Source organism: Helobdella robusta, assembly GCF_000326865.2.
Source record: "Helobdella robusta unplaced genomic scaffold HELROscaffold_27, whole genome shotgun sequence".
Taxonomy (NCBI): domain Eukaryota; kingdom Metazoa; phylum Annelida; class Clitellata; order Rhynchobdellida; family Glossiphoniidae; genus Helobdella; species Helobdella robusta.
This window is the reverse complement of record NW_008704392.1, coordinates 536,756-550,141: the sequence shown is the minus strand read 5'-3', so window position 1 is coordinate 550,141 and position 13,386 is coordinate 536,756. Positions and strand designations below refer to the sequence as shown.

The window sequence follows — 13,386 nt, the reverse complement described above, 5'->3', positions numbered from 1 at the left end:
ACTGTTTTAATATACATCCTCACTGAAAGTATAAGCGGACCAACTAATTTTTATAATTCTTCTCAAAAATCACATCTCAGCAGCATTAATCACTTTTTTCCATTTTTTTAGAAATTGTCCAGGGCACAGGAAAAATGTAACACAGTGGTATTTTTCAATCCCAGTCTATTTGATTTTCGTCAACTACTTTGGCCAAATGTTCAACTAGTGTTTGGTTGAAATTCCACCATCCCATCTGACTGAGAGTGGAGAGGAGTTGTTCTTGTCTTTTCTATACCCAGTAATTGACACAGCTCACCAAACAGTTGCGACTCGAAGTTTTGACCTTGGTCTGAATGCAGCTCCACGAGAACACCATATCGACTGATCCAGTTCATTATGATCTCTTCTGCGATGGTACAAGCCTCCTGATTTGGTATCAGATACACTTCCGGCCACTTTTCTAAAATAGTCCTCTACAACAAGAATGCAACGGTTTCCATCATTTAATTTAGGAAATGGTCTTTAGAAGAGCACACCAACATTATAAATGAGCATTTTTTTCTCGTAATTTCCTTTCGTGAACTTTCACTGCTCCGCACGTACTACATTTTCGACACCAACTTTCCACATCTTCTCGATCGTTAACTTAGTAAAACCTCACATGTATTCTGTCGAGCGTCTTATTAATTACAAGATGTCCTCTTGATGAGCCACCATAATTTATTCATTATTGATATTGAAAGATGTTGGTTTATGTTTAAGTTCATTAAAATAGTATTTTTTAACAATTTTGCCCATTCAAACGAAAACAGCAATTTCATATGACCAGAGTTTAAGATATCAGTAGGTTGGGTGGTATGAAATTTTAAAAAATTTATTTTTACAACTTTATCTTAACTTATTACCAGACAATGATCGACATATTAAAATGTGATACAGAAGGTGGAGAATGGCCACTGATTGAAAATTTTCTGGAAAATATTTTTGACGTAAAGCAAATGATTTTTGAAATTCACTCCCCAAAACTAAGGCCTCACCAGTTGACAAAAGAAGATTATATTCACATTATCAAATTGTTCATGCTTTTAAGAAAAAATGGTTTTCTAATTAACCATTCTTATCGCCCTATGGATTGTTGCCCTTGGTTTGCACCCTTTTTTCCTTCAGAAATACCGGATAAATGTTGTTATGAAATATATCTATACAATACAAAATACGCTAATTAGCAGCAAATTCAAGTTTTGTATATTTGTTACAGTAATGAGAATAAAAAAAACTTAACTCATTAATTTCCATTAAACTAGTAGATTTGTGATTTAGTTCTGTTGTAGTTGGGAATTTTTGAGATCGTTTGAAAATTAGAAAAATTACGTAATATTGAATTATTTTTTAATATGATTATTTTTGGAATTTGTTTTTGGTCAGGTCAGATAATGTGTTTTATTGAAATATAAACTTTTTTGAATGGTTTCATTTGAATTTGCCTATGTTTTTTGTAATAATTCATATTGTTTTAACTTAGTTCTCTGAATTTTTCAGTGTATTTTTTTTAAAGGGTGATAACTAAAACTCACTCTAAATTTAAAAGGGTAGACAAACATGGATTATATATATCTATGTAGACGAATTTAAATTACTTGGAATTGCTATGAACTCAAATTTAACATTTAAGAGACATGTAGATTGTAATCTAGTGAAATAAACAAAACCGTCCGTGACAAAAATCAAAAACCTATTAAATAAGGATAAAGAGAAGGATTTATTCATTCTCAATAATATTATAGCAAACTAATATGTCGTCGTTGTTTTCTAGCTTAATGATGCCACACTTTTCAGTGGTGCTAATGTATGCCATGTATCGATTCATAAAAAATTCTTTTAATTATTTTGTTTTTTTTTACGTTTTTTCCTCTTGAAACTGAAAATCAATTTTGACTTAAAATTAGAGTTTTTCGTAATTGCTTAATTCTTTAAAAAAAATTATCAAATGATTTAAATTATCGCAAGTTTTAAAACTTTCATTCATCTTACTATCATGGGAATAGATGGTTTTTTTAAGTTTTTTTTTAGTTTTTTTTTCATATTTAAACATGTGTATCTTGTTTTCTTGCACTGGTAACCTAAAAAATATGAAACATTTTTTAAAATCTGCACATTAATGTACAAATCTCAAACAATATTATTTCCTTAGGTACTTCCAAATATATTAACTAAGCCTAAACGCCACGGTTCACGATCATCTTCTTATTCTCGCTTTTTTAACTTGTGTTAAACACTCTTTTGTTTATCTTTTTTTAAATCTGCGTTTGCTTTTTTTAGTCCTATTCTTAGAAACTCTCTGCCTGCTTATCTAACTACTTCTCCATTACTTGCGAAATTCAGAACAGATTTCAAAACCCATTTATCTGCAAACTTCACAGAGGAGCGCTGTTGAACATCACTGAAATAACGCTTTTCGAACTTATTGATTAATTGATTGGCTGGTTGATTACTTGGTTGATTGATTGATTGATTGATTGATTGATTGATTGATTGATTGATTGATTGATTGACTGACTGACTGACTGACTGACTGACTGACTGACTGACCGACCGATCGACCGACCGACCGACTGACTGACTAATTTTTGGGAATCAGAATTTTAGGGAATAGAGAGTCATTGTTCGAAAATTGGGAATGATGGACGGAAATAAGAAAAAATGTACCTGCCTAAATTTGAAAATTAATGTTGATCAAAATGTCAGATAAATGACATGTTGATCAACATTAATTTGTTTTATGCAACACAAAATTAGAATTACTAGACAAATCTTGGACAAGATTAGATAATGGATCATTGCTATCTAATATATTTGTTCAAATGTAATATTGGTGAGTGTGGGCTGCATTCTTTATTGCAGAAAATTTCAATCTAGCAAAAAACCTACTTCTGACACCAATGTTGTAACCTTTAACGATCGTCACTACCAAAATCAGTGTTATAACTTCAAAAATCTCTGCATTTCCAGCAATTTTGTAGCTTCCAGCAATCGTCAATTTATTGTTATTCCGTAGGTTCAAGAATATGATAGATAAACAAAACTGCTTAAAAACGCAAAATTGGTTGAACGTTTATTCAAATGCCACCAGTAGTAGTAGAAACACTAAACCAATTTAAGTGACTACATAAATCACATTTACGACTTCTCTTCAAATCTCGCTTGTACACAAGAGATTTTGATAATTCAAAATACAGCAAAGATAACTAATATAACAAGATAACAATAATTAATTATATAGCGTAATTCCACCATTTTGGCGGATATAATAATAGGCTTATATATTAGCACAGCGGTCCTCAACCAGTGGTCCGCGGCGGTCCGCAAGCAAAGTGTGAAGTGCAAATTTTTTTAATAAAAAAAATGACAAAATAATATACTTGGCACGTTAAAAACCACTTGTTTATTATCATTATTGTTAGCAAGTGACATTTGTTCTTTGTAAAAGATGCAATTGAAATTGGTTTCATATTTGACATAAAAATTGATGATACGCCGTAAGATACATTATATACAAACATCAATGTAAAACGAACATTATACTTTTTAATTTGAAGTTAAAACATGTATTAAAATATATAAAAAATGATTTTAAATAACAATTTTAATACACCTATAGTCAAGTGTGATAACTGTAACTCTTTAAGTCTAATAGTTATACTAAGAACTATGTTGTGCTAACTATATGTAGCTGTTATCTCATTATATGAGATAATAATTATATATGTATGTAAATTTCCAGTGCGCTAGTAGCAAAATTTTCAGTAGTGGTCCTCGGCTGAAGTGGTCCGGTCCTTGGATCTCAAAAGGTTGGGAAGCGCTGTATTGGCAGACTTCCACACAATGCAAAGAAACATCCATAACAAATAAACTGCATAGATATATTAAATTCACACAGTAAACATTCAATACTAGCATTAAACAATATAATCAATCTTCAAGAGAATAATTCAACAGTAGAATTAAACGTTATAAACATTCGTGCGCATTTAACGCACAAGTTTTTATAAATTATTGAAATAAAATAAACTATTAAATAGTTGCAATTGAATTTATTGTTTTGTTTCCGTTCAAAAACAATGCATTACTTTAATTTTAATATTGTAACAAAAAAATCTAATAAATTATATGTTTTTTGGTTGATTGCATGTGTCCTACTTTACATGACCTGCCATCAGTTTTCTGAAAAATTTTCCCAAGTTAGTTAAACTAATTAATGTTTTTACAAATTTTTTTTTTTATAAAAATTACTGTCATATTATTTTCAGTTGTGCTCTTAACATTAATTACATTTTACTATTATACTGTCGTCAATATAAACAAAATTATTTCACTTTATTATGATAAAATTACATTTTCGAATATTTCAATAAAATTCATTTAATTTTAATTGGTCAATTTTAACTATTTTTATCGGTTTAATTAACCACAATAATGAATTAGTTTTAAATTATCGTATATACAGAACTCATTTGAGTTAATCTTAAGTCACGGAAACAAATTTGATTATTTCCAATTAATCAAATTAGGCTTGTCCGACTTAATTTTCCCATTCGACATCGTAGTCAGAACTCACGAATAAATTTTACCACATTATCGGTCAGCTAGGCACTATCCTAACATTAATGTAGCCCTTAATAGTAAACGCTAATTATTTTAACATCAATAAAAAATGTTGACAGAATTTTCTGAAAATTAGAATCGATGAAATTTTGAATTTAAAAGAATATTCTTCAAGAAAATGGCTGTTGTTGAAATCAAACTATATGGAAACTTGTCATGCTTACGCTCAGATCATGACCAATTGGACAGTTTTGTGTATAACTAGCGATACTTATAATAAAAGGTAATTAACAATTCTTTTTAAATTTATTTTTAATCGAAAGATTAGCATAGTGACTGTACCTCATCACAAGGAGTTTTTGTTCAAACACACATGATAATATCTAGCTACATTGAAAATACTAAAATTAAAAATTGAAAATTTAATTAGATTATTTATACTTCAGATTTAGCAACGAACAAATACTGCACAGAAAGATGGAAGAAATACTGAGAATGGAGATGTCGTTGTTTGAACTAAGTCTCGACTCCCTATATTATTACTTTGCGATCAAGGTGACAGCATCGATATATGTATTAAATATATCCATTGATGACAGTAGTCTCACAACAAACACGTTGTCAAACAAACACACACACATACACAGACCACACATATACAACACGCGTACATACAGACACACATCTCTTATACGAGTGCATGTGAGTGTGACTGTTTATGTGTCTAAATGGGTGCGCAAATATGTATTAATATTCCATATTAATACATTAGACTATTTTACAACAGCAAGGAGCTCATTCAATCTTCATGTTGAACTCGAAAGAAATTGAGAACCCCACACAATTCATGAAATCTCTGTCAAAGTTCAACGAAGAACATCTAACTGGAAGGTTGTATAATGCGACTCACGTTAACAATTACACAAAACAGCCATTCAACAGCTCCGTATATTACCGGATTTACTCCAAAGGGGGAATAGGACACATCAAATGATCTCATAGATTTCCACTGCATTGGTTACGATGAATTTTTACCCGCTATTTATCCACCGCCTAATTTTGAAAGTTCTAAGATAAAAACTGAAAGATGTGACAGAAGGATGCCAGATATAGTTGTCCCAGAAAATAATTTCGTTCACTACGAATTTTGATAAAACAATGTACTCCACATGCTCGTTTTGGTTCTTGCCTGTTTTTGAGCCAACATTGAAAGACAATCATGGAAATGGAGAACGATTTTACAAATGTTTTGTTCAATGGGCTCTCTGGCAATTAGACTGTTATATTTCTGTTTACTGGCAAAATTATTTAGCACATGATTTTGAAACATTAAACGTGTCATCGTATTGCCAAAAATTTATTGACAGTTTTACATCTTGTAAAAATTCGACAACTCACATAGAAAAGTGTATTTTAAAAAACGCAAAAATTTTTTTTTCCAACGATTCTATCACCAAACTGACACATTGGTTTGAGGCATTGAATTTATTGAATTTCCAACTGAAACGGTCAGATTCAACTTCAGTATGTTTGACAAATTCTTCGATGATTTTGCATCCAGTCCGGCATCATTCATTTGAAAATCATATTGAATACAATAACGCAAATTTAAACATCAGTCAATTATATTACACTAAAACATGCAGCGAAAATGTTTCTGCTTTCATGAACTTAACAAAAGTTATCAATTTGGCCAAGCCTTGGATCCAGCAACCCAATGTCTTACTCTTAATTGTTTTCAATTATCCACATTTTGAAATCATTCCATTGCTGGAGTCCATACACAGACCTCTTTATCCATACATTCTTTACTGTGGATCTGAAATGTTGAAGCGAAACCTGACATTACTTTACAGATTGAGTTTTGTTACCTATAACCAGCCTTACGGACACAACGCTGGAGCATTTAACTACCAATGCATTATGAAAGCCATCAGAATGGGCTATGATTTGGATGGAATATTTCTAATAGCTGACGACATTTTCATCAAAACTGAACTTATTAAAGTACCCACAAAAAATAACAAATTTTGTACGAGTGGTATTTTAGGCAATTTAAAATTAATGAAGCAATGTTCGTCGCTTACGAACTGTTCCAATCCAATGACGTGGATTTGGTGGGGAGGATTCCGTAGCGGTTTGCATCGTATGTTTTGGGATTGGAGCGAACTAGGCGAAAGACACCCCGATTTGAAATTAGCTCTCCAGAGGCTACAAAATGTAACAGGTGGAGAAATGAGGATGTATGGAAACACAGGAGACATTGCTTTCTTATCTAAAAAATATTTTAAAACAGCTTACAAACTTTTACATCTGTTTTTGAAGTATGGCCTATTTTTAGAAATTGCTATTCCAACCGTTTTAAACAGCGTAACAACAAATGAAGATGTTTATAACTTGGCGGGGCACATGGATTGGTCCAATAACCGTCACAATCCATATCATTTTATCAAAAATGCAACCATGTACAACAAACATTTTGCTCACCCCATGAAACTTTCATGCGTTTTGAATAAAGATAAAAAATGTTTGAAGATGTATTGTAACTGCCTCCTGCCCTACCTTCACGATCCAAAGCAAGGGCTATGTACTTCTATCTGAACTGCCTAGTATGTTGTTGGATTGTGTATTAATTATGAAAAAAGACATGTAAATATATCAAAATGCAAAGTTTAAAAGGAGTCTTCTTGGTTTTTATAAATTAACAGAACACCTTTTTTATTTCTTTTTTGTCTTATTTGGTGTTATTGGTTTGTGCAAAAACATATCTCATATTAAATTTTTATTTTCTTAAAGCAGTTTATAATACAAAGTTTTTTGTAAAAATCGTTTCGAGTTTCTTGTGCAATACGGTGCAATATTTACCATTTTATACTTTCTTATATGAAGATTCATTCCAGAAAAAACTCAGATTTCAAAGTTAAATCTCATTTTGGTAAAGTTGCGTAGCGAAAATATTAAACCTAGTGTTTTAATATAAAAAAATGTGGTATGAGGAATAAAGTGGAAAGGTATAAACACACCTCTCACAGTAAACTTATTTTATTGAAGAAATTAAACATGTGAGACCCGATGAACTTACTTACTGCTACGTCTAAAAAGAAATCGCTTTCTAGTACGAATTATTAAAATTTCATAACGCGTTACTATAATTTTTAATGGTATTTTATTTTATTGGTGTTTCTTGAAGAGTTAACTTGTCAAAACATATATGTAGATATGGATTTTTTACACTTTTTTGAGACATACATTAATGTGTAAATTTTAAAAATTATTCTATATTTTATAGGTAGCCAATGAAAGAGAACAAGATGTGGAGATATATGAGAAAAGAAAGTGGCACGAGCAACTAGACGAGCAGCAGAGTTAAAAACTTTATTTAAAGGATCGAGTGAAGAATCAATCCTAGAAAAAATCAGAAAGAACATTGTTGAGCGAGTTACAATAATCAATCCTAGAAAAAAACTAATGAAGCAACGAAAAGAAGAAGGATAGGATCGTCAAGAAAAGGCAGTAGTTTTTATTCTACGTTGGTAAAAGTGAAAACTTTTAGCAGCACTGAAAAGAAAGAGACATGCTAGAATCAAAGATAAAGCCTGCACTACAAAACTTATAAGAAACACCATGAGTTTTAGAGTCAGGTAAAATAATAAGAGGAATAATAATAGAGTGTTTAGATTTATTAAAACAAATTAATTCAAACGTAGAAGAATTAAGTTTAAGACACGTAGAGTCAGACCAAGCAATAATTAGTAAAAGACATAGAGACAGATTATGAAGAACACTATTGTGATTAGATGGAGAAAAAGAAGTATAAATATAAAAATCATCAGCACGTAGTTGACTAGTGAAAGAAAAATTATTAGTAATACGATGTAGTTCCGAAGTAGGTATAGAGTATAAAGAGAAGAGGGCCAAGGATAGAATCCTGATATAACCTAAAAGTAAGAGTAGAAAAGTTAGAAATAGAATTATTAAGATCAACAGAAAAAAATGATTACAGAATTTGATATTATTATGAAATTGACATCGTCAATGTAATTTTACTCAGAAAAATAAATAGCGATCAATCCAAGCAAAATTTATCAATGTTATAAAAACCATGTAGCTATTTGAATATAATTTGCGCCACATTGTATAGTAAAAGATTTTTGCTCTTTTAGGTTATTTAAAAAATTTTAAACAGTTGTTTGAATCTTTTTTAGACAATGACATATTCAAGCTTTTTAAAATTAATCCACTAAAAAAAAATTGAAAAAATTTAATAATTAAGAAAAAGAAAGTTTAGTTTTTTTTTGTTTAGAATGCTTTGTGGAATAAAATTTGAATGCAACAGATGTTGAGAATTATTTTTACAATATAAATTTAGTTACTTCAACAAAATTATTTACAAGCGCATAACAATTTTACATTTGTATTGCATTCACATTGATGGAACTTGGAATTTTGGCCGAGACAGATGAATATTTTTGCAGATATATATTATCCCTGAAAATCAGATCATTGTATTCAGACTTCACATCACGTCCATACTCAACTGATAACGTCGATATACAACTCTTTCTTTCTCGTGCCATATTCTTTCAGGATATTGGCGACCATCGACTTCCACAAAACCGATCTTTAACACTTTGTAGTAGTTAAAAGTTGGTGATATTCAACAAGTGATACAAGGACTACACGAATGTTATTCGTTATTGACCGCGATCTCTTTTCCCTGCAATCTTTCCAGTAGTTTTTAGATTTTCTATTCTTTCCTTCCGCATGATGTGACCAAAAATCATTAACTGCCCCCGTCGGATTATCTGTATTTAATTTCCTCTTTTCATAACCGGACTGTTTTAATACATCCTCATTCGAAGTATGAGAGGTCCAAATGATTTTCAAAATTTTTCTCAAAAACCACATCTCAGTAACGTTAATCTTTTTTCCATTACTTTATAAATTGTCCAGGACTCAGAGCCGTAAGTTAGCACAGGAAAAAATATATTAAATTAATAAGATAATATTTGTTACCTTTCTTCTTTGATTATCTACTATCAACAGTTGTTGAAACGCTTCATCGCGCAAACCTCGCATTGATAGCTTGAAAGACATACAGCTGAATGCTTATGCGAGCAGTTATTTCAATTGAAACTATTGATTTTGTTCAAAATTAAAACATACGTTCTCGGATAAACTTCAACGTGAAGAGCGATAAAAATAATGATGTTTTCAGCATTTCTACAATCACCGTCTTCATCGCAGTTACAATCCTGCTCATCACAAGGAACAGCATTCGCTACAACGGAAACACAATTTTCTTCTCAAATTCTGCCATACAAATCTGATCTATCAACTTTTGTGTCACTGTCCTTGGGAGTCACCAAATCGAGAAGGGGGCGCCCAGGTAAGTACTTTTCTTACCTTTTAAAAGACCATCTTAAACATCATTATTCTGAGGAAGAACTTTGGAACACGTGCATTGAAACATTGAGACAATATCAACAGAACGACCAACAAATTCAATTAAAGAAAAAGCTGATTGAACTACAAAAAATTCAACGTTTACTTGCTTGGAAAACTTTGCGAAAGTTAAAATCACAGAAACAGCTCACAATGTTGAAAAACGTTGCTGAAATTTTATTCGGCAAAGAACAGTCGGAAATGTACTTTCGAAATAAAAACAAACAACATCATAAACAGCGTGAACAACACTCGAATAAACTGCAGCAGAATCAACATCATTTTAAATTATGTCAAACTACATCAACGGATATCAGCTGTGGCTACGAACAAATTATTGCCGAAGGTTCAAATGAACACAACTTCAGTGATAACCGAATTACAACTTTGATGACAGGAAGTCAATGGATCTTTCAAAAAACACCGACGCCATGTTTCTCAAGAACTTAGCTTGTCATCAGGGTTGAATTTAAGAGAAGGCAGTCCCGGATATCCGCAAAAGAGGGGCCCTCACAATTTAGAAAGAAAAATCTATATCCAGATTGGCTAGCAACTTTTAGGTTTTTATACCCACGATACTTGTGCTAACATAAAATCATTGCTACATTTGTAACCGCGGTAAAACAGTCCAAATAAAATGTACTTTGCTGAAGCTTGACATTAATAATTTACAAAATTTTTAGTTGAAATATATTTTTTTTTGGCAATAAATTTTGGGTCAAGAATTAAAAAACTTCGTCGCAAATCGAATGAAAAATTCAATAAATAAATCTTAAACCCCAATTTCAATAATTAGAAATTCTTTTTAAGTAAGATTTTTCTTTTAGATCAATTAAGGTCTTAAGGACAACAACAAAAAAATGTTGACACAAAAAATCTTAAAATGACGTATATATTGGAATTCGTATATAGACTAATGCGTAGAACATCAATGTTAAAATGTGGATGGCATGGCGAAATTGAAAAAGCGATTTAGAATCTTCTAATTCAATTTTGTTCATTGTGCTCGCGCGGTTGTGTTTGTGGTTAGTTATGTTTTAAAGTAATTATTTTGAAAAAGTACTAAGTTAAATTAGATATATTATATGTTTATTGATTTCTTGAAACGCCACTTATTATTTTGATACTTTTAATTAACGGTTAACCAACAATTTGGTGAATTACAATTTCAAGTGTTGCTAGACCGAAAAGTCACATGCAAATTTCTCACGACTTTAACCGACTTACGAGTAGCCCTCACCGTAATGAAATGACAAATAAAATATTAATACTTCGTTCTTGACAAAAAAGGTGCAAAAAGACACGGAGGTTTGAGATTATCTCAAACTTGCATACCCACCAGCATCATCCACACTTTCACCGATGCACACGGCTGTTGTAAATGTAACGTAAATTTTTACTAAATAGTGAATTTGTTATAATCAATTTGAAAAAAGATTGACTTAAATAAGTTTCAATTATCCTACTTAGACTTACATTTTAATTAAAAATACAATATTAATATTCTTCTTTTTCGTGCCTTATCTTTTCAAGACATTGTTGACCATCGACTTTCACAAAACCCGATCTTTAACACTTTGTGGTACTTGAAATGTGGTGACGTTCAACAAGTGGCACAAGGACTTCACGAATGTTATTCGTTGTTGACCGCGATCTCTATTCCCTGTAATCTTTATAGTAATTGTTAGATTTTCTATTCTTTTCTTTCACATGATGTGACCAAAAAACTTTAACTGCCCCAGTCGGATTACATTGATTTGGTTAAATTAGACGTGTGAACTTTATTTTTACTGTTGAAAAAGTTAAAAGCAACAATCCTCAAAAATAAATAAAAACACCACAAACTAATGAAATGATTTGTATGGGCTATATAAGAAAAAAACTGCGGTGCTATTCTGATAGGTATCCAGGCTGCTTGCTGATAAGTTCTCGGTGGAATGAAACACGTATCCAGCCTGTCCAAGTAAATACTATTCTTTTCTTCTATTCACTCCTTCGCACTGCTCTTCCTGGTCAAGCGCAACAAAGGATGGAGTGTAGAATCAGGAAGACCACGGTGAAGCGGTTACATTTACAATAATCAATCCTAGACAAAACAAAAAGTTATTTAGAATAAAGTTTTTTTTATTAATTGGTAGTTTTTATTATTTTTGAATTTTTAGAAAAAAAAATTGAAATTTAAAAAAAAACAAAACAATCAATCATTTCAGCAGTTGATGCGGATAAATATAAGTAAGGAACTTATTTTGATGCAACCCACCCCACCTCAAGTCTAACATGTTGGAACTTTAGGAAGTTTGTATATTTGAAACTTTTCAATAGCTCGCCGAAAGTTCGCCGATGATTATGAAAATTTGGCAGGACCAGGCTCGAGGTGAGCCTGCAGGGAAATTAAAATCTCGAAACTGTTCTATCGATGGTAGAGAGAACAAAAAGAATATGAACACAGAAGAAATTTGAAAAAGTTTAAACTATTCAATAATACATGACAGCCTGAAATAAATTTGAAATAATTTGTTGAAACGTAGAATTTATGAAATATTGAAATTTATTTTATATTTTTTTGTTGAAATATCAAATACTTTTCAGTAAATTAAATTAAATGTCGAAAACAATTTCAACTTTCATTCAACAGATGCCGATAAGATTACATAGTTATAAGATGACAATACAACTGTTACGGCAGCTACTACTACTACTACTGTCACTGCTACTACTACTACTACTACTACTACTACTACTACTACTACTACTACTACTACTACTACTACTACTACTACTACTACTACTGATAATATTAATAATAATAATAATAATACTTTTACTACTACTACTACCACTACTGTTAATTATTATTTGTACTACCGTTGTTGATAATTAAATTGATTAAAGTGAATTTTCAATTAACTCCCAATTTAATTAATATGCGCAGACAGGCGTGTGCTCTGCTGGTTGGAATTAAATGTTTGCCTGTAAGTGTGTTTATGTGTTCGTTTGTTTGTATGTGTGTTTGTGTGTGTATTTGTGAGATTGTTCGTTTGTTCGTTCGTTCGTTTATTTGTTTGTTTGTGTTTACATGGGTATAGTTTGTAATTAAGCTACGTAGAGTTTAGTATTACAGTTACGTTTTGTTATTGTCTAGCACATGAGAAATTTATTGTTTGAAATTTAAGCAATTATATACAATACACATATAATTCACTTATTTTATATTATATATATATATATATATATATATATATATATATATATATATATACTCATATACAAACATATAGGCATACAAAACGTACATACAAACACACACACATACACACATACATACACGCACTGTACACACACAAACATAGATGCATT

At 31.1% G+C, this 13,386-nt stretch overlaps 2 protein-coding genes across 2 annotated transcripts; both read left to right on the top strand.

Annotated features, from left to right (window-relative positions):
* Window positions 1-5,742: 5,742 nt before the first annotated feature.
* Window positions 5,743-7,185, top strand: HELRODRAFT_173594 (hypothetical protein; the record flags this gene model as incomplete). The annotated part of the gene is made up of 1 exon (XM_009020209.1): window positions 5,743-7,185. One exon carries the CDS (start codon window positions 5,743-5,745, stop codon window positions 7,183-7,185), a length of 1,443 nt encoding a protein of 480 aa, XP_009018457.1.
* A 2,604-nt stretch (window positions 7,186-9,789) lies between these two features.
* HELRODRAFT_173593 (hypothetical protein) lies at window positions 9,790-10,579 on the top strand (the record flags this gene model as incomplete). The annotated part of the gene is made up of 3 exons (XM_009020208.1): window positions 9,790-10,223; window positions 10,297-10,375; window positions 10,427-10,579. The coding sequence occupies 3 exons, from the start codon at window positions 9,790-9,792 to the stop codon at window positions 10,577-10,579; spliced, it is 666 nt and encodes a 221-aa protein (XP_009018456.1).
* Between the last annotated feature and the right edge of the window lie 2,807 nt (window positions 10,580-13,386).